General features: G+C 37.6%; 2 protein-coding genes and 1 long non-coding RNA gene across 3 annotated transcripts in view; 1 reads left to right on the forward strand and 2 right to left on the reverse strand.

Annotated features, from left to right (window-relative positions):
* Positions 1–2,370: 2,370 nt before the first annotated feature.
* On the reverse strand, positions 2,371–9,772 carry asb14b (ankyrin repeat and SOCS box containing 14b). Its single transcript, XM_073875136.1, has 10 exons — positions 9,619–9,772; positions 8,318–8,500; positions 8,164–8,216; positions 7,519–7,650; positions 7,278–7,440; positions 5,731–5,972; positions 3,772–3,949; positions 3,152–3,695; positions 2,894–3,047; positions 2,371–2,770 (listed from the first exon to the last, which is right to left on the reverse strand). The coding sequence occupies exons 2-10, from the start codon at positions 8,425–8,427 to the stop codon at positions 2,592–2,594; spliced, it is 1,755 nt and encodes a 584-aa protein (XP_073731237.1). The 5' UTR covers positions 8,428–8,500; positions 9,619–9,772; the 3' UTR covers positions 2,371–2,591.
* Positions 9,773–13,160: 3,388 nt separating this feature from the next.
* Positions 13,161–15,919, forward strand: LOC129430682 (uncharacterized). The gene is made up of 4 exons (XR_012372888.1): positions 13,161–13,227; positions 13,377–13,526; positions 13,794–13,886; positions 15,288–15,919. It is a non-coding gene; the product is annotated as an uncharacterized lncRNA (long non-coding RNA).
* Positions 15,920–16,319: 400 nt separating this feature from the next.
* Positions 16,320–22,526, reverse strand: part of dnah12 (dynein, axonemal, heavy chain 12) — a 39,016-nt gene continuing 32,809 nt past the window's right edge. The window contains 5 exon segments of the mRNA XM_055188111.2: positions 16,320–18,281; positions 18,376–18,443; positions 20,183–20,274; positions 20,349–20,486; positions 21,845–22,049. Coding sequence (XP_055044086.2) covers positions 18,088–18,281; positions 18,376–18,443; positions 20,183–20,274; positions 20,349–20,486; positions 21,845–22,049 — 697 coding nt within the window. The 3' untranslated portion in view covers positions 16,320–18,087.

A 22,526-nucleotide genomic window follows, 5' to 3' on the forward strand; every position in this document is an offset into this window, starting at 1 on the left:
CGTCACTGTGTTTACATTCACGCATGCCATCGCCCCCTAGCGGCACTACTGTGCGCAGCACCGCGTCAGACCTCAAGCGTTTTTATTTTTTATACAGAAATTTATACAACAAATAAGAAAACAAAAACTAAAAAAGCATATATTACAGAAAAACATTTTATGCCTGGTTTAAAATTACAAAATTTAAATATAAATAAATATATTAAACAGTGGCTTGAATTTTGATCATTGGCTATTAAATATAGTTTTGCTTAAGACTGTGTCTCAAGTACTAGTTCTAGCAGTTAGTTAGAGCTAACCAGTCTTACTTTTTAGCATTCAAATAAGACCTTATGATGTGACATAAAAAGTTATGACCAACAAATAGCTTACTTGTCTAAACTGTTTATGTAACCGACCACAGAATTCCATAAAATCCATCTGACTGACATGTAAAGCAACCAATCACAGCTCAGCTTTGTTTCCAAATCAGATGACAACTTTGAAATTTTATCTTCCAGTTTTGTTAAACATCATGGGGCTGTTTCCTGGACAGGGATTAGATTGGTCCTAGACTAAAATAAATGTAAGAGCTGTAAACTAAAAACAACTTGCACTGACATATCATACATGAGTACCGTTAGTTTTGCCTCAAAATGCACACAAGTAATGTTTTTAGTAAGACATGTTTGTTAAAACTAGTTATATTTCCTAATTAAACTAATGTCTAGTCCTGGTTTAAGTTAATCCCTGTCTGAAAAACCACTCCCATATGTTTAGCCAACAGTCTGTGTGTGTATAATGTCAGGCTGAGACTATGTGGCACGTAAAATTTACATCAGACTTTGTTTGTAAATGGGGCAGAAAGAGAAGTTACAAACTGTCATTATTAACATTTTTGTGTACTTTCTCTTCCTAAATCACTCTTGCAAAACCTTTATTGTGCCCAACTGCCGTTTCATTTATTTAATGAAATATAACCATGTGGCAGTGGCATGATTTTAAACCAGAAACTAAAATGATAAAATACATTAAATATTAAATCTCACATACCATTTAAAGATTAAAGGAAACACCATCGTTTTTCAACACTTTACTATGTTCTTACTTCAACTTAGACAAATTAATACATACCTATCTTTTTTCAGTGCGTGCACTTAATCTTTGTACAGTGCATCGTGAATGTGTTAGCATTTAGCCTAGCGCCATTCATTCCCTAGGATCCAAACAGGGATGGGAGAAACGAAGCTTTTCGAAGCTTCGAATAAATTTAACCTCGAACGAATTGAATTGCTTCGCAAATTGATTCAGTTTTGATTCAGTTTTTCGAAGCGTTCGAAACAGTATACACGCTGGCGACACCTGCTGTTCAAAACAGTGTAAAAGCAGTAGGATCTTTCCAAATATTTTACACTTTTTAAAAAATAATAGCAAGATTGTTCTAAAAATATGTTCTTAAAAAAATAATTTATTTAATTAGGACATAATTAAAAGTGTATTCTGTGATTTTTAGTTTTATTTATGGCAAACAAATCATTAAAACAAACTCCCTTTTTAATAATGTACATTTTTGTCATTAAATTTGTCTATAAACAAAAAGTAGACAAAATGGTAGTGTTATTAGTCAGAAGGATGAATGTTTTATGAACTTTTATAATAAAACTCACCCGAGTTCATCTACACTGGTCATTTGTGATCAACTCCCCCTAGTGGTGAATTGTCTAATTTTCGAAACGTTTCGAAACAGTTATGACGTAATGAAGCCTTGTTTGCTAAAATCACATGACTTTGGCCAGTTTGAAACAAGCTTCGACCTCAGCACGCAGTAACATCATCACTCCTGAATACTCCCCCCTCGCTCAAACAACCGCCAATATTACTGCGTGCTGAGGTTGAAGTGCTGCAAGCTAAGCTCTTCCGCCCTACAATATAGGTCTAATTTTTTATCCGCTAAAAAATGGTCACCTTTTATTTTATGACACCATATTTACTCGTTTAACTACTCATGTAACAGTCTTTAAATAGGGAAAACATGGAAGTGTTTGGTGGCTTCTAAATTCATCCCTGTTTGGATCCCAAGGAACGAATGGGGCTAGGCTAAATGCCAACACATTCACGATGCGCCGCACAAAGATCAAGTGCACGCCCTGCAAAAAGAGAGGCATGCATCCATTCGTCCAAGTTGAGGCAAGAACACAGCAAAACACTGAAAAACGGTGGTGTTTTCCTTCAAATGGCAAATGACACCCTATATAATTATACATTGTGTAAGGCACATAGTCACCTGGGTGGCTGGGGGATATAAACCCCCAATAATCAAAAATAGCCATTTTAAGACCCCCGAATATTTATACAACGATTAACTCCATGTTCAAACCAAAACTACACTCCTGTATTCTGTATACTTATTTATAAGTGAACAAGATATACAAATCTTCTATTTACGTCACATCATATATCTTTTTCAACACACTGTATCTGTACATGGAACAAAACCAATACTTTATAATGTTGTTTGGCCTTTTTCCAAATACCAAATGCAAATTATATCAAATAATAAATATCCATGAAGTTCTCAGCAGCTTGTAATGTATAGAAGTATCCATCTGATTTTACTCTTCCCCTGAAATACTTCCTCTACTGTAAATATCATACTCTTTATAGCGAATATAGTCTTTGAGACTGGCAGGTAAAGGAAGGAAACTGATAAAAACAGGAGCCCTCAGACGCAAGCGACCCAAACATTCACGGATCTTCAGTCTGCAGAGGTGCTTTAGGCTTCGTGCATTTTCTAAAGAGAACAGAGAACACTCAGATGTGTGCTATAAAAAAAGGCTAAACAATACCAAATGTGAGATCTAGTGGATCTCACTAAAGAAGTCAGTGTTTGAATATGATGTGACAAACGACTCACCTTGTATTTTACATATTTCCGCCCACTGTTGTTGGTCAACCAGAACGCTCTTCAGTTTGGAGCAGAGCGTCACATGATCAACATAATCCAGCATAATTCGCACTACTTGAGCTGAGATGTGCTTGAGCCAGTACACTGTGATCACCTCACAAAACTATATCATAAATCATAATTCATTTAGTGTAGGTAAATTTACCAAATGATCTCCTATACTGATCCATCATTATTTTTATGATATCAAGCAATAGAAGTACTTACCACTACATCCTTTATGACAGAGGCACTCCAGCCTTCATAGTCTGCAGGCACGTGCGAGGCCTGTCCATACGGACAGTCGAAGCACCGTCGCACGTCATAGCCGTTATTAAGCAGCATTCGCAGCATCACCTCATCCTTCAGTGCATACTGCAGGGCAGAAGGGAAGTGGGTGGTGTTGACCCGGGAGTAGTAATTTACGTTGGCACCGTAACGCAGCAGGGTGTTTATAAGTTCGTAGTTGCCCAGCCGCATGGCCACTTGCAGGCAGCTTATGGGGTCCTGATTTACCATGGCCCCGGCCTCCAGGAGCACCCGGGCAGATTGGACGTCGTTATTCGATACGGCAAAAAATAGCGTCGACCTGCGTTCATCATCGTAGTTTCTGCGCACTCTCGGGTGTAGCATGAAGTTAGGATCGAACCCTGAACTCAGGAGCAGCTCCAGACACTGCGGGTGACCTCCAGCAGCAGCGGAGTGTAAGGGGCTCATGCCACTTTCCTTAATTGCATCCTTTCTAGTCACCGGGATGAGTTGCTCCAGGGCTCTATTTACAAGACATAGAATCAGGGGTGTATCAATATCAAACACTGTATTGAACTCAATAGGGGTACATTACTCACAGCAGATGCCCACGGTAGGCCACACGGTGGATGGGGAGATGACCGGTGTTGGTTGGCATGTTGGGATCGGCTCCGTATTCCAGCAGCAGTGAAATGATGTCAGGGTTTCCAGAAGCGGCTGCGTCGAACAAAACTGATGCTGAAGTTGGAGAGTTGGGCTTGGACCAAACACTGGCACCTGGAAATTAATAAAAATATGATTAAAGCTCCATAATAAATAGTAGAGTCCAGTCTCATAATCTAATTACGACACTAGGAGCTTCAAGGTTTAATTTCACTTATTGATTTCAATCTTTGACATGGCCTTTACTCTGCCAATATTAAAGATATCAAGGTTATATTTTCACAAAATGTTTTTTTACATTATTTGGGAGGATTTTATGTAAAAAACGGTAAATCACAAAAAAAGGACTTTTAGCTGGGTTTTAGACTGGGACACATTTTATTATATTGTTAAACACCTGATCATTAAAGGTGCAGTGTGTAAATTTTAGCGGCACCTAGTGGTAAAGTTGCAAATTGCAACCAACAGCTCAGTCCACTGCCCAACCCTCGCTTTTAAAATGCATAAAGAAGCTACGATAGCCACCACCGGACAAACATTTCATCGTCGGAGACAACTTAGTTAAAAAGTTTGTCCGTTAAAGGAATATTCCATTGTCTTAAAAGAAAAATCCAGATAATTTACTCAACACCATGTCATCCAAAATGTTGATGTCTTTCTTTGTTCAGTTGAGGGGAAGATATGTTTTTTGGGGAAAGCATTGCGGGGTTTTTCTCATTTTAATGGACTTTGGTGGACACCAACACTTAACACTTAACTCAACACGTAACAGTTTTTTCAACAGAGTTTCAAAGGACTATAAACGATCCCAAACGAGGCATAAGGGTCTTATCTAGCAAAACGATTGTCATTTTTGACAATAAAAATAACAAATATACACTTTTAAACCACAACTTCTCGTCTAGATCCGGTCGTGATGCGCCAGCGTGACCCCACGCAATACATCATGACGTCAAGAGGTCACAGAGGACGAACGCGAAACTCCGCCCCAGTGTTTACAAGTGTGTTGAAAGAGGACCGTTCCTACATTGTTGTATGTCAACTGATACTAATTAACTCTTTCCCCGCCATTGACGAGATATCTCGTCAATCAAGAGAAAACGCTTCCCCGCCAATGACGAGTATTTCCGTCTTTCCGCAATACCGCTATTATCCACTAGGCGCTGGCTGGCAACTTTTTAAAAAAAACCGCTGGCGGTGAAAGAGTTAATGTCTTTGTGTCAGTTTATTGTTTACAACGGTCCGCAAATTTGCGTTTTATATATGTAACACGTGACCTCCCTACGTCACTACGCATTTACGTTAGGTCGGGCTGGACCGGACCTAGACGAAAAGTTGTGGTTTAAAAGAGTATATTTTTTATTTTTATTGTCAAAATGACAATCGTTTCACTAGATAAGACCCTTATGCCTCGTTTGGGATCGTTTATAGTCCTTTGAAACTCCGTTGAAAAAAACTGTTACATGTTGAGTTAAGTGTTAAGTGTTGGTGTCCATTAAAGTCCATTAAAATGAGAAAAATCCTGCAATGTTTTCCTCAAAAAACATAATTTCTTCTCGACTGAACAAAGAAAGACATCAACATTTTGGATTACATGGTGGTGAGTAAATTATCTGGATTTTTCTTTTAAGAAAATGGAATATTCCTTTAAGGGCTTCTGTAGAAACATGGTGGCACAAAATCGTGACTTCCATGTAAGGGGACCCTCGGTGTATGTAGATAAAAACGTCTCATTCTAAGGTTATAAAAACATAACGTTCAGGTCTTTATACACAACTGATAATATAGTTTTGTATATTATTTTGCACTTCTTTCAAGAGATCCTTCTAAAAATTACACACTGCACCTTTAAGACATACAGTATTTCTTTCCACAAACACACATGTAAAAATCACCTTTCTGAAGCAGAACCTCCACAACGTTAAGATGTCCAGCTTGTGCAGCAAGTCCTAAAGGTGTATGTTCACACGCGTCAATGGCGTTTGGATCGGCACCTGACTGTAGAAGCAGGTATGCGAAGTTATCTAAGCCAAGCACAGATGCTTCATGCAGAGCAGTTCTTTGGATGCTTCCCTTTTGGTCCACTTTGGCATTGTAGCGTAACAGAAGAAGAGCCAGGTCATATTGGTCATTCTTTACAGCTGTTTGCAAAAAATAAATAAATGAATTAATCATTTGCTTTAGCAGGATTCTTTGCCAAATGCAGTCTACCGTCTCACTGAGGTATATAGTAAATACTAAAGGATCACACTTAAAGGGATAGTTCACTAAAAAAAAAGAAAATTCTGTCATCATTTACTCACCTCCATGTTGACCTGTGTTAATTTTGTTGTTCTGCTGAACACAAAGATATTTTGAGCAATGTTTTCACCAAACTGTTTTTGAGCACCATTCACTTTTATAGTAGTATTTTTCCTTCTATGGAAGTCAATGGTGCTTCTGTTTCCTGCTTGATTACAATTATTTTCCTTTGTGTTCAACAGAACAAAGAAATTTATTCAGGTTTGTAACAACAACATAGGGGTGAGTAAATGACAGCATTTTCATTTTTGGGTGAACTATCCCTTTAAAGAGACACTCCACTTTTTTTGAAAATATGCTCATTTTCCAGCTCCCCTAGAGTTAAAATTTTTATTTTTACTATTTTGGAATCCATTCAGTCGATCTCCGAGTCTGGCGGTACCACTTTTAGCATAGCTTAGAATAATCAATTTAATCAAATTAGACCATTAGCATCGCGCTCAAAAATAACCAAAGAGTTTCGATATTTTTCCTCTTTAAAACTTAACTCTTGTGTAGTTACATCCCCTTGGTAATTTTCAATAGCAATGGACTATTTTCAGGCATTGCGTAATATCATTGCGCCTCCTGCAGCCATGTTACGGCAGCAAAGTCCTTGATTATTACCCGGAATGAGAGTATAGTTCCTAGCCATATCTGCCTAGAAAATTGCAACTTTTAATTTTCAGTCAGTCTTAGTACACGATGTAACTACAGAAGAATCAAGTTTTAAACAGGAAAAATATCAAAACTCTTTGTTATTTTTTAGCACGACACTAATGGTCTAATCAGATTCAATGGATTATGCTAAGCTATGCTAAAAGTGGTACCGCCAGACCCGAAGATCGGCTGAATGGATTCCAAAACGGTACAAATTAAATGTTTAACTATAGGGAAGCTGGAAAATTAGCCTATTTTCAAAAAAAGTGGAGTGTCCCTTTAATAAAGATGCATCATTGAATAAAGAGTTTCTTATATGTTTCTATATATGTTTCTTTTTACTATGGTACACAAAAGAAGATATTTTGAGAAATGTCTCAGTTGTTTTGTGCCCATACAATGAAAGTCAATACCCGTGTTGTAGGCATATCAATGTTCTTCAAAATGTCTACTTTTGTGTTTTGCAGATAAAAGTCATGCTGTCAAAATAGTCCTTTGCTTCACAGCTGCAATCAATGCAGAGTCCTCATCCTCATTTTTGCAGTTCGGGTCAGAGCCGTTTTGAAGCAGGAATGTGGCATTGTCTCTTTGGCCGTGCACAACGGCAAGAAACAACGGAGTCTCTCCTTTCAAAGTACGCCATTGGGGCGACCCCTGAGGAGAAGCTGAACATGAAATAATGAATTAATGAAATATCTTTTTAATTTAGTGAGGTAAACACAAAATAAAGATAATTCCTATACCTCCATATATGATCTCCAAAATGCTCCTCTTTTGTTGTATGGCGGCTTCATGCAAAGGGATCCAGCCCCTGCCGTCTGCATTAGACAGAGCCTCCTTACGCTGAACCATGATCTTCAGAGCATCCTCATTACCTGACATCACACATGGAAATTATTTTTTTTATACTTTTAATACACTGTGAATAAAGATGGTTAAACTAAATTAAGCAAGCTACCTGGTTGCCCTAAAAATTTAAAGCAACACTATGTAGTTTCCATGTAAAAATGACTTACAGCTCCCCCATGTGGTTGAAAAGCGCAACAGTGGCTGGTATCAGACACTCTTCTGCAGGCAGGGGGAGGGGCGGGGCTGTGTTTCCTACCCTCCACCGCCACTTTCAGAGTGTGCTTGTAGCAGCTAGGAGGCTGCTCAGGTTGCAGCAACAGTACAATTTGTCCATTTAAAAGTTGTTCTATTTCTAAAATAATTTTATAGACATTATTTAAAGGTAAAAAAACTTCATTGTGTTGCTTTAAAAATAAACTTTAGTTGACACAACAATTTTTCTCAAACTTTTTTGAGTCAACTAATATTTTACTAGCCTTAGTAAAGGCTATTTTAAGGCAATCAGGTAACTTACCAGTTCTGTATAGCAGTGTTCTTACCAGCCTGTATAGCCGTGAATATTTCCTCATGGTCTATGCAGTCTAATGGATCACTATAATGGACGTCAGAACGAAGTGTTTGATCATGTAGTTAACCACAGGGAAAGGCATATGGGTCAGTCCATGCATCAAATGGGATGGGGTGCAGCTGTACCTGGCAGTTGAATCAGCATGTTTGTTGTGCTCCAGTAAACTTTGTTCAATCATGTACTGAGTGGCCTCATCTTCATCCCAGTCATCCTCAGCATCATACACTTCCTCCATGCTCCTCTAATAAACTCTCCTCAGAAGGTAAAAATGTGCTTTTTATCTGCTACTTGGGTTCTTAAATGAAATAGTATTTTGGGGATTTGTCGAAAAAGTGCTTTAGCTTATTAATATCTTTTTTACTCAAAATATAACGCTTATTTATATTTCATACACTTTGAGATAAAAGGTACAAAAGGTGGTGCATAATAAAATAATATGTATCATTTTGGTACAGATATGTACAGTACTGCGCAAAAGTCAACACCACCAGACTTGTTGTTTTAGAAGTTTTAATGTCCATCCATATTTATTTTTCACTCTTTTATTAAGATACAAACAGAAAATACAGGAAATATGTATAAAAAAAAATTAATTTTCAGGACTAAATGTCTTCTTTAGGCATCGTCGCTGTTTAGTGTGACCTCTCTTGGCACTAAACACATCTTGAGGGTTTTTGAGCAGAATGAAGTAAAAAGACTCATTTCTTTCAAGTTAGAAATCAGGATTTAATTTTATTTATGTTTAAGAGATTCTGCAGTTTCCTGCTATTGCTCAAGTGGAAAGGGAGTTTACCCTAAAAACTTGACACATCAGTTTACATTTTTATACACTTTTTAATACTATATACACATTTTTTGTATTTTCTGGGTGTATTCTATTGAAGAGACTGAGCAACAATTATATATGATCACTATAACATTGCAAAAACAAACAATTCTAATTCTGGCATGGTGGCCTAAGACTTTAGCACAGTACTGTACCTTTGAGGTACAAATATGCACCTTTATTTTTTGAGGGACCAAAAATGGTTCTTCTAGCACCTTTATTTTGAGTGTATGGTGAAAAACAGTGCATGCTTGAAAGGTAATTTGACCACTTAGATTATTAAAAAGGTTCAAAATAATGGACTCTTTGTACATGGATTCAATAGTTTACATTAATTGTGTGTTGTTAAAGCTGAAAATATCTGCTATAGTTTCTATGGCACCGTTTTACAAGAGAATGCTCATGTAGTAAAACTAAAGCCTAAACAAAGCATTGAAAGACTAGATCATCAACATAGCCGGTTAAAAAATAAAGTCAAACGGTTAGCTCTGATATCTTAAACACATGCAGCACTGCATCTCATGCACAGTTCCAGGAATAGAAATCCATTTACATACAGTAGGCTACGCTTAAATAAATAAAACCCTCTACAGTATTTACCTTGAGGCAACAGGAAATGCTGTTGTTTTTGTGGCAGTTGTATCCGTACCGTGTTTTTGATCGCTTTACACTCACATGACTATTTATATCCATGCACAGTTAAAAATATGCACTCATGAGGCATGGGGCAACCAACCAACTCCTAGCATTGACCCACTGCATGACACTCCGTCCTGCAATACTACCCAACCGGACAGCTGACATGGGAATTAATGATCTTACCATGTTGTTGTCTTAGAAAAGAACATGCTGTATGCAAATGAAACATTTTTGTACTTTACTCTCCTTATTTGATCTATTGAAAGTCACAAATGACTTACTTTAGAAAAACAGAAGCAGTGCATTGATTAAATAAAAGCATTATCCAAGGATGTCATGTTTTCATTGTTAAAATGTTTTGTAGTACTGCTTTATATGCCGGGACAGCAATTAGAAAGCCAGTAGTACACTGATGGCTTGAAAATTGTAAACACTGTGACACTTTCAAAGCATTGAATAGCACTACATAAAAATACCTGCTCAACCAATCACACGAGTTTGCAGATGGTGGGAGTGTTCAGAAAAACCTGTTCAAAAAGTCTGTATAAAGAATTTTCAAATTGCAGAGATATTATTTTTAATGATAATGGTTCAAAGATGGAATATTATAAAGCCACATGTGAGAATAATGTAGTAAACACTCAAAAAAATGAACAAGGAAGGTTGTGGACTTTACATTATATATTTATATTCAGTTTACTTATAATAATTATATTTGTTGACTTGAAAAGTTTTTTTCTATTAAGGTCTACGTAATTATGTCTTATAACTTTACAAAATCCTAAGGCGTTGTCTAAACACAAACTATTTATGTTAACTTCAAAATTCTTACATCCAGAGGGTGGCAGTATAGTGCGACGCGAACTGCCATAACCTCAAATAAGAAGAAGAAGAGCATGACTTGCCAGACTACACATGCACAAAGATAATTCACTGCAATTCTCTAAACTTGCTTGACCCTTGCAAAGCTTTTCCTCGATTGGTTTTGACAGAACGTCTTACCTTTTCAACGGCTGGTAAAGGTAGGAGGATATTTGTTTTTCCACCAGTTTCGATCTTTTTGTTTTTAATAAGATATATTTTCTTTATATTTTTTATCTGTGGCTCGTTACATAAACTGCTTAAAGTCTTACAAAGTCAGTCATCTAATTTTTTTCAAGACATGAAGAAAAAAATCACAACCTTAATTTTAATTTGGTCTAACGTTAATTTGAAGCAGAAAAGTTAGACTGTTCTAACACAGTCTTAAGAACAAGTGGGATTTATCATAAGGATTACTTACTGATGTGCGTACGAACCACGTGCGCACGTTTGATAAATCCCGATTTTTTCTAGGGATGCACCGATACCACTTTTTCCATCTCCGATCCGATTCCGATACCCGAATTCTGAGTATCGGCCGATTCCGATACCTGCCGATCCGATACTACTATATTTTTCTTGAGCAATTTAAATTATACACAGACACACACACAGACACACACACACACACACACACACACACACACAGACACACACACACACACACACACACACACACACACACACACACACACACACACACACACACACAGACATACACTATATAAATGTCTAAATCTAGCATAATATAATTATATTATATATAATTATACTTTTAAATTAAAAACCAATAATTTAAAATAATTTACAAGTTACAAGAACATGAGTAATTATTAACCATGGCAGTGTTTAGGAGAACATAAAATAGGCACGTTTGATCAAATAAGTATGCTAAATATATTTTCCTTAATTGCGCAAAAAGTCACACAGTAAAAAAGCTTTAGTGTGCAGATGGTTATTTTGGGAATTATGCACTTAACCGGACCTTATATGCACATTTCGGGTGCAGAATTGATGCGCCTAAATCATATTGAGTGCGCATTCTGCGCAATACTGTGCAGCATTGATGCTCTAGAAGCGTCCTCACACTCGCATGGGAATCCTCGCTCCGCAATGGAAAGCTAAGTTCATAACTATTAAAACACAAAAAGATTTGATGCATCGTGTGCTCAGCACATACTGAATTGCATCCATCCAACAACTTACTGAGACTTTATAAAATCAGATCTTTAAAACAGCCTACAGTTATTGAGTGTTCGTGTGTTGAATGACGCGTTTCATCCGTCCGCTTCACCTGTGAATCCTCAGCACATAGTGAATTGCATCCATCCAACAGCTTACTGAGACTTTATGAAATCAGATCTTTAATAAAGCCTAACGTTACAGTTATTGTGTGTGTGCCTGTGTTGGATGACGCGTTTTTATCCGTCCGCTTCTCATCAGTGGATTAACTCAGTTTGCAAGTAAGTTATAGTTTTTCTGTGAACATGAATATTTTTAAATGTGCGTTTGTTCCTTCACATGAAGCTATTGAGTGTAAGATTACTTTGATTATAGTGCATAAAAACGTTTATGGTGCTTTTATAATACTTTGACGTTTTAATCGCTTGTCAGTGACAACCATGGGTAATGCGCAGTATCGGAATTGGATCGGTCCTGTTAGTCCGATATCCGATCCAGCAAAAAATGCCGGATCGGCCCCGATACCGATCCAGAATATCGGATCGGTGCATCCCTAATTTTTTCGTACTCACGCACATACTAAATTTCATTCGTAGGTAGAAATATAGAACATTTTCAAAGCAATGTTAATAAATGAGGCCCCTGAACTCAACGTTTTTGACTCTACTAAACCATAAAAATACACGGGGTGGTTTCCTGGACAGGGATTATCTAAAGCCAGGACTAGGATTTAATTGATAATATAACTAGTGTTAGTAACATACCTTACTAAAAACATTACTTGTGTCAATTTTGAGGCAAAACAAAGGGCACTGATGTATTTTAAGATATGTCAGTGCAAGTTGTTTTCAGTTTGGACAGCGCTTGCATATATTATTATTATTATATGATATGATATAGCCTAGAACTAGTCTAATCCCTGTCTGGGAAACCGACCCTATATGTTTTGCAGATATATTTAAGAAATATACGAAGTTAACATATTTGTTAATTTAAAAACACTGCTACAGACATTCTCATCTTGAAACTGCAATACTAAGTTCATCCATCTGACTAAAACTAAACTAAAATCTGCTGTCAAAATAAACAGTGGTTAATACAAATTGGTTTGAAACCCTTTTTACTTTAAAAATAACAAAGCATGATTATTTTATTGTTAATTCAATTTCACAACGTCTTTATTTTAATTTCTTTGTTTGTTTATCCTTTGCAATTTTCCAGGTCCTTAATAAAAGGTGTGTTTTGTGTTCCTGCCAAGGTGCTTCACTCATAATAGGTAAGATCTGCAATCTAAATACTGAAAAAAAGTAAATATTGTTTCTTGCGTGACCTTTTCATTTTGTCTTTCGGTTTGTATCCGGTTTGTTAAAGTATCAGTAGCAATTGATAATTTCAGTTTTTAAAAGATTATCGAATGTTTATTGAATTATTGAACAAGACTATTGAACAAGACCTTTGCTAGACGGGAGGTAGTCAGAGACCAACCCATGATAGACCAGATGGCCAGGACTGTTCACTGTGCCTGAGGTATAAACTGCTTCTTAAAACATCAATGAACAATGTTGTATAATGCATTAAATGACCATGTGAAGAATTAAAGAATACAGTAACACAGGGTCTTTCATTAAAATTGTAGTATACACCAATAACATTTTGTTTGTGGACATTATTCAAAGGTGGAAGCAGAATTTCTGCAGTTTACCACTGTTCCCCTCGTCACAAAATTTTTTGCACAACTTGACCACCACGCTGATCAGCTCATCAGATTGCTGAAGAGTGGATCTAAAGGAAGGCAAATTGACCTGATCTTTGCACCGACTGCACGGGTATAGTTTACTCTTTTGTAGAAAACATTAAGGAATAAGTACATTTTGTCTAGTTTGTGCTGTCATTTGTCTGAAACCAATAACATCTGGAAATGCACCTATATGTTTTTTTCAAAGATTTTTGAGATTTACATGATTTTTCCCCCATTTAAAAAAATGCTATTTCTTTTTTACACTACACACTATGGATAAATGGCCAGAATTTTGAGGAAACTGATATACTGATGTAATATGTGTAGTATATTGATGCTTTTTTTCCTGATTTAGAATGAAACCGCTCAAAAGAAGAGGTAGTGTCTCCTCACGGCACTTTGTATCTATCTAAATGAAAATCCGAGCAGTCTCTTCAAAGAGTATATGGTAGGTAATGCTAACAATTACTGCAGCAGTAACGGTGTTCTAGGGCTTTTAAGAATATCACATTATCCATTTAACATTGAGTGCGTTTTCATGCACAGAATAAGCAGATAAGTATAAAAAATCTGTTTATTATAGAAACCTGTTTTCTTGCATTAACATGCTATGCAGAAAACTGCTTTTACATTTGAAGATTCGTCAGGTTTCTCGCAGTCCATATTGTCACTGCCTAAAAGCTGACGGGAAATCTGTCTTAAAGGGATAGTTCGGCCAAAAATGATATTAAACCCATGATTTACTCCCCCCGAAGCCATCCGAGATGCATATGTCCATAATTTTTCAGACGATGACATTTTCAGTTATTTTAGAAAATGTTTTAGATCTTTCAGTTAATCAAATGTGAAGTTATAGGGTCCACGACCTTCAAGTCCAAAAAGTGTGCATCCATCCTTCACAAAATAAATCCAAACGGCTCCACGATGATAAACAAAGTCCTTCTGAGGGTAATCCGCGCAGTTTCGTTGTAGAAATATCCACATTTAAAACTTTATAAACCAAAATAACTTGCATCCGGTAATGCCGCCAAACTGTCATATCTCTTCTCATATCTACACTTGTAAATGTAACATGAGCTTTTATTTCCACAGTTTCTCTGTCAATTGCTTAAGTTGAGCGCAGACTTTTGTGTTACTTGGCGCTTTTTACGTGTGACGTTTATCTTTCACACGCGGAGACATGCACACGTGAACCAAACTGCGCGAAAGCTGGTTAAGGTGTTTACTTGCAATGCAAAATTGGGGTAATGAGCAAAAAAGTTACCTGTGCCGATCAGTTTTTGCTTGTGCAACTTATAAGCTTTTCCCTATAAAGAAAACCGTTTTATGCGTTTACATGCCCTGCTGAAAAACAGCATAGACCAGCATCATTCCCATGCTGGTTGGGTGCTGGTGGTCACCAGCATACCAGCACTAAAACACAACATATGCTGGTCTTGCTGGTATATCCAGCAGGGTGACCCCACATGTTATCAGTTTATTAAGCATAATCTGCGTAAGACTTTGCATGTAAACACACTCATTGTGGGATATGGCTTTTAGGAAAGGCAATTTTGGTCTAGACTAAATCATGTTTATGATCATTTAATCTTAAAATTTGTAAGAACTATAATCTTATAAAAGTAGAACTTATGGCAGAGCTTATAAAAGATGGCTTCAGATCATACAGGTGTACTAACTAAGGTGGCCAGCAAGTGTACAAATTGCGAGTAATCAGTTTGGATATAAAGTTAGTAATCAAGCACTATTTTTAAACATTTATTTAGAAAACTGCAATGCAAATGAGCTCTTTGGAATTTTATAATTGGCTGGTGACTTCATTGTTGTCCTTTTTTTGTGTGTTGGAAAGTATTCAGATGGCTGAGCTGCCCAGAGGGAGCTTGATGAACTTGTCTTTGGCATCTACAGCATTAATGCTGAGGGAGGTGATGCCACCAGCACTCCATTTGATGTTGGAATAGGAATTGAGGGTGTTGAAGTGCTTCATGACTTGGAAGACATAGCTTCTGCATGTGCATATGCAATGAACCTCAGCTATCCTCAGGAACTGAAAATGTTCTTTGAGGTGCTTCAGAAAATCTTCCTCCAGCTGGATGCTTCCAGACTCTCACCCAAGGTACAGATGCTTAAAAACAAACTTTATGAGTGAACCAACACTGAAAGTTTGGCGTTTTACATGAAGGACTGATTTGCACTTGAAACCCTTTAATTGAAAAACTTAAGCTTATAACACTTTTTTTTTTTTTTTTGTGAGGTGCACCACTGTTCAGGGTGACATGTTTCTTTGTCATGTAAAGCGTGTCAAGAATTTTTTTCACAGCATTAATGCTGAGGGAGGTCATGCTGCCACCACTCCAGTTTACAGTGTTAAAAAAGTGATAGAGAGTGTTGATGTGCATCACGACTTGAAAGTTCATTTACCTTTTTATATTTTATTGTGTGTGTGTGTGTGTGTGTGTGTGTGTGTGTGTGTGTGTGTGTGTGTGTGTGTGTGTGTGTGTGTAGCACACACCAGTGTTCTGGGTGACATGTTTCTCTGTCATGTATGTACTTAAAGCAACACTATGTAGTTTCCATGTAAAATGACTTACAGCTCCCCCATGTGGTTGAAAAGCGCAACAGTGCCTGGTATCAGACACTCTTCTGCAGGCAGGGGGGGGGGCGGGGCTGTGTGCTCTACCCTCCACCGCCACTTAGAGTGTGCTTTTAGCAGCTAGGAGGTTGCTCAGGTTGCAGCAACAGTACAATTTGTCCAGTTAAAAGTTGTTCCATCACTGAAATAATTTTAGAGACATTATTTAAATGTAAAAAAACTACATAGTGTTGCTTTAAACAATGAGTGAACCAACATTGAGCACTTAAAAGTTTGTGGCGTTTAACATAAAGGCCTGCTTTACACTTAAAACCATTTAATAGAAAAACACTTGACAGATTGTATTCTATTTATCTTTATTTGTCTGCAACTTCTAAACAAATTTTGTTAGTCTATAGAACATAACTGATTTTAGGTAATTGAACTTAAATGTCTTTTGTTGGGTGAAAATTAGTGATAATAGTTGGCTAAACTTAAAGAAATTACTTGTCCCTAAAACAACCCTATTACATTGAACAACCTTACAATATTTGTTTTCAACTTAATTAAATTATGTGGAACCTGTTGACAAGAAAAAATAAATTAAAGTCAACGTTTTATGAAGTAATTTGTCAATCATCGAGTTGACAGAGTAAAGCACGCCCCTTTTGATCCAGTGCTGAGGCGGCTTGCTGGTACTTAAGTAAGGCTGAACCCTGACCTCCCGCCGTCAACCTTTATGCTTGGGATAGGAGGTAAAGCTTCGTACCTCTTCAGAGCATCTGCCCCATGAGGTTTAAAAGCCTCCGATGAGGTGGGCATTTTGAATGACGACTGGAAGAAATTATTCAGATAGATATATTACACTGTGCGTCAAAATCGAGCCTATGTAGGCTCAATGTTTATGTTGGCACGCAAATGGGTAACAAACTCCGAGCCAAATATGTTTGTTCATACCAAAATAGGTTTTGACGAGTTGTTACAAACGAGGTTGCATTGTTACCTGTTCTCGTAGCTGTTAATTTGCTCTATATGACATCTGTTACCGCGAGAGAAATTTGCAGTTTTGCATTTTCTGAAAACACTTTGGTTTCCATAGAAGCACGTGGTATGAAATTCACTGTGACGCTTTCAAAGCATTGAATAGCACTACATAAAAGTACCTGCTCAACCAATCACACGAGTTTGCGGATGGTGGGAGTGTTCAGAAAAACATGTTCAAAAAGTCTGTATAAAGAATTTTCAAATTGCAGTGATATTATTGGTTCAAAGATGGAATATTATAAAGCCACATTTGAGAATAATGTAGTAAATGAAGTGCTTTGTCAATCATCCAGTTGACAGAGTAAAGTCACGCCCCTTTTGATCCAGTGCTGAGGCGGCTTGCTGGTAGGGAGCGTCATGCTGATGACAAAATTTGTTGAATGGCCGGTGGTGGACAGTGTCCCCTTTCGTTGTAGAGAGGACACTCATAGATGTTGTTGGGCTTTTCCACCTCTCTCTTGTCAACTAAAAACAGATTTGGAAAAAGCAGGGGACAACAAAAGTATGAAGATACTGATTTATTCCCTCACTTGGTTTGATCCAGATGATGGGAACTGCATCAAATAGAATTTTGGGATACTGTTCATCCAAAACTCCGCTGTAAGGAAGAATGGGTTTGAGACTTCCGGTTTGGCTAACTTGTGAAAGCAGTGTTGTCTCAAGCTCCCGTAGCAGTAATTTCGTAAACTACTGCTGCGGGAATTCTGGGAGGGAGCCATGGAGGTTGTTAACCTCGTCATCCAGATGCGCTAGTTTGTCACTAACACAATTTAAAGTCTTCCACAGATTACATTATAGTAAAGACAAACTATCAAAGCTCTTTCCAGACAAATTTGATGAGAAGTGTAGTATATGCTCCCAGACTCCATGCAATCTTACCCACATGTTTTGGGCATGGCCCAAGTTGTCTGAATTCTGGCGACTATTTTTTAAAACAATTTTGGATATATTAGGCATAATTGTAACTAAAAGCGGGGAACAACAAAAGACAGTGTCCCCTTACGTTCACTGGTCTTGTAGAGGAAGTGCTTTGTCAATCATCGAGTTGACAGAGTAAAGCCACGCCCCTTTTGATCCAGTGCTGAGGCGGCTTGCTGGTAGGGAGCGTCATGCTGATGACAAAATTTGTTGAATGGCCGGTGGTGGACAGTGTCCCCTTTCGTTCACTGGTCTTGTAGAGAGGACACTCATAGATGTTGTTGGGCTTTTCCACCTCCCTCTTATCAACTAAAAACAGATTTGGAAAAAGCAGGGAACAACAAAAGTATGAAGTGACAAAAATAAAAAGGAGGCTTAAAATGATACTGATTTATTCTCTCACTTGGTTTGATCCAGATGATGGGAACTGCATCAAATAGAATTTTGGGATACTGTTCAGCCAAAACTCCACTGTAGGGAAGAATGGGTTTAATGAAAAATCAATGGGTCAAAAATGTCAAAAGCTATTTCTAGGGATGTCCCGATCACATTTTTTGGGACCCCGATCCGAGTCATTAAATATTAAGTATCTGCCGATACCAAGTCCCGATCCGATACTTCAAGTATATCAAGGTTATTAAAATTAAATCCAGTATACACATACATTGAATATATATATATATGAATTTGGAAAAAATCCAAGTTGTTTTTTTAAGTTGATTTTATTGTAAACATTTTTTTATTATTATTTTAATAATTTGACTTAGTGCAGAATTAAAGTAGAACTTGTACAGTGTGCAAAACATGAACAACAGAAATCTTAATTGCACGTAAATGTTAAGTCACAACTTAACTTAAGCTGTTACTTTTGTTTAATATTTAACTTGAATATAAAAACTTATTAGAGTAGCAGCTTTACAGTAAAACCTAACAAAAATAAAATCACTTTTTTATGAAGGGCTCCATTTTTAAAGTGCTTTAGTTAAAACTGCTACAGGAGGTTTTCCTCCCTTTCATTAAATTATCTTCACTCTCACTTTGATGTGATATGTAGATTCTTCTTGAGAAAAAACAGCATCTCAACTGTGTTAGCAGACAGCCGGTTCCTCGTTTCCATCAATAACATTTGAGACTGCACTAAAGAGTCTCTCCCTGTCCACGCTTGTGCAGGGGGCACAGAGGAACTTAGCTGCAGTAGCCGCCAGGGAGGGAAACTGTGATACTTCATCGCCATCGTCTCTGTGATGCTGCGTTGAGAAAGTAGACCCTCGTGTACAGCAAGCTGAAGCGTGTGCGCGACGCAGCCCATGCTCGGTACCCCCATATCCTTCATAGCTTTTTTCATATTTCTGGCATTGTCTCGCAAAATTACATGGACCCGTTGCTTGTCTATTTCCCAAGTGCTTAGCATCTCCTCGATTGCCTGTTTTATATGTTCTGCTGTATGAGACCCGCGAAACTGACGACAATGCAATAATGCGCACTTTGAATCAAAATTTGTATCAATCCAGTGCGCAGTTAGGCTGAGCAATGACATCGGGCAAACATCAGAACTCCAGATGTCTGTGGTAAAGGCAATAGCAGTCACATCTGATAAAAGGCCTTGTAGGTTGTCACGAACTGTTTTATAAAGCTTTGGTATAGCGGTTTCTGATATGTAGTGTCGAGAGGGCAGCACGTACCGTGGCTCCACGGCGATAACCTGTGAATTCAACTAGTTTCTCTGTCACTTTTGCAGCCTTGTCGGACTCGAGAGGAAACTTCTCTCTCCTTTTGAAAGTCTCCTCCAGCGTGTTGTTTCAGGGCAGCCTTTGCCTGTGTTGCCTGAGAAAACTGGCTGTATTCCACCGAGTGTTTAAGTTTAAGGTGCCTTATCAAATTGGTAGTATTAAACGCAGCTCATTCAACACCGCCTCGCGAAACGCTCACATTGCAAATAGTACAAGTGGCTTTTGGACTGCTTTCATTTTCCACTTTAAAAATTTTCCACACTGCAGACATTTTTAAGATGCAGTACGATCAAGCGCGTGCTTTGTTTGCTTTGCGACACCTGTGTTACGTTACGTAAAGATCAATATTGCGATCGGATTTTGCCAGCCGATCTCGGTTTTCTAAAAATATGCTTGATCGGGCCCGATCCCGATACTAGAAATCGGATCGGGACATCCCTATAGCTATTTCATATTATTTTCAGTGAATTCTACACTTGCCTTTTTTTGTCCCAACGAGCTCCGTCCAGGAAGAGGCCATGAATGTAAACTCCATTTTCAGGAGGTGAGTCTGCAGTGTCAAACGGCAAAACCTAAAGTAATAAAAAGCTCCAATCAGCTCTTAATTTCTTCTTATATAAGTAAGAGTCTTGATGCACAAAGATACCTCATAATTAAAGCCAAGCAGGTCAATGGGGATTCTGTATTTCCTGGCATAGTTCTGCAAGGCACCTGTTATGAAAGCCTGAGTAAAGAAAAATCCAGACAACCAGAACACATCTGGCTTCTGTGTGTCGTACCAGTCCTGTAACAGCATAAGAAAAAGCAGGTAGACATTTTAATAAAGGTGAATATTTCTCCATTAGTAGCAACGCCAAAGAATATCCCAATCTGCCATTTAAGCTGTCCGCTGAGTCCTTTACATATCTGGGGGTAAAAGTGACCAAATCCTATTACAATTATTTAAAAGTAACATCACTCCCCTGTTGGAACAATGCAAACAGGATATTAAAAGATGGTCCATTTTGCCACTATCTCTCGTTATCGTTAATCAGTTTAAAAGATGTCTTGGTATTCAGAGTATTTCTATTCATTCACCATAAATACATAACCATCTTTTTCAACCATCGCTAATGGACAATGGCTTCAAAATTTGGTATGACAAGGGCATTCATAGTATTGAGGACCTGTATGTTAATGATACTTTTGCTAGCTTTAAACAATTATACAAAAAATTCGTTCTGACCAATAACCATTTTTGGCGATACTTGCAAGTTAGAGATTTTACTTGTAAAAACTTTGCTAACTTTCCAGCACTTCCCCCTCCTTCCTGTTTGGATTCCCTATTAAGGGTTAACAGGCTGAACAAGAGTAGAATATCATTTATTTATTCCCAAATCATGGATGGCTGCAACCTCTCCATTTCATGTATTCAAGAACAGTGTGAACATGATCTGGGGGCACAGCTATCTGATGAGGAGTGGGATATGGCCCTTACTAGAGTCAATTTTTCTTCCATATGTTCCAGACATTCTTTAATACAGTTTAAAGTGCTGCACAGGTTGCACTTCTCTAAAGCCAAATTCGCAAGAATATTTCCGAACGTAGACCCAGTATGCGATAGATGTAAACAGATGCCAGCTACTTCTTATCATATGTTTTGGTCCTGTCCGAAACTTGTTCCTTTCTGGTCATCCTTTTTTGAAGTCATCTCTAATGCTTATGATTATAATATCTCACCTTCTCTCTTGGTTGCTGTTTTTGGCTGTTTTTCTGATACAACGGGACCTGTTCCCCTCTGATAACCTATGTGAACAAATTACCTAGTCTAGAACTAGAACTGTGAGTGTATATACTTGCCCTCGTTCAATCCTATAGTAATAATTGTTAGGTGCACCTGTTGTGTTTGCTTTTTTTGTCTGTTGTCTATGATATGTCTGTCAGGTCCGTTTTGGGTTTGGTTTGTTTCTGTCTTTCGTTTTGTTGTGATTGTTTTTCTGTGGTTAATTTGTAATATAATGAATACAACTGTATATGTGTTATTTGGAAAATGTACAAATAAAGTGGTTAATTTTTTTTTAAAGATGTTCTGAAAACAATTTAATTTGAGAATATATTCATTATTGGTATTCTTTGAAGCCAAACACAGGCAAGGTCACTGACCTGCAGAAATTTAAGTCTGGCTAGGAAGTCAGTGACATAGCTGCCCAGTGGCTTGAGACTGGGATAGGAGCATTTTGCCCATTTCTCCGGTACTTTTCCCACCAGCAGACTGCCAGCCACAGCCTCCAGCTCTGTATCCATCACTACCAGACCCTTAATGGCCTTTATTAGATTCTGCAGACTCACACGTATAGTGCTGCTCAAACTGAGGGGACAGAACACAGAGAAAAGTGTAAAATATAATATAAAAACTATATGTGATCCAGTCTGTGAAAACCCAGCTTAAGTCATTTCTTCTTGATTTACTGTTTTCAACATTCTGTCAAAATATAACCTTGATATCTTTAATATTTACTAAGACCATGTCAAAGATTGAAATTGAAGTGAAATCAAACATTGATGCTCTTAATTTCCTAGTTACATTAGATTATGAGACTTTAGACTGGATTTCAGAGATAGGGTCAGAATATTTTTTCAGAATAACTTCAGACCTTAGTTTTTTTGCTCCTATTCACATTTTTGACCCTGGACCACAAAACCAGTCATAAAGGTCTTTTTTTATTGAGATCAACTGGAAGCTAAATAAATAAGCTTTGAAAAATCTAAATCGGCTTTAAAATTGTCTAAAAGAGGTCCTTAGCAACACACACTATTGATAAATATATATATTTATGGTAGGACA

This window comes from Misgurnus anguillicaudatus, chromosome 13 (genome assembly GCF_027580225.2).
Source record: "Misgurnus anguillicaudatus chromosome 13, ASM2758022v2, whole genome shotgun sequence".
Lineage (NCBI taxonomy): Eukaryota > Metazoa > Chordata > Actinopteri > Cypriniformes > Cobitidae > Misgurnus > Misgurnus anguillicaudatus.

Bases quoted from the DNA above. Each gene is read 5' to 3' on its own strand.
- asb14b (XM_073875136.1), bottom strand. From the start codon at position 8,427: ATGGAGGAAGTGTATGATGCTGAGGATGACTGGGATGAAGATGAGGCC. The intron at 8,217-8,317 runs GTACAGCTGCAC...CGTCCATTATAG, and splicing joins CATGCTGATTCAACTGCCAG to TGATCCATTAGACTGCATAG. The intron at 2,771-2,893 runs GTGAGTCGTTTG...TGTTCTCTTTAG, and splicing joins GGAAATATGTAAAATACAAG to AAAATGCACGAAGCCTAAAG.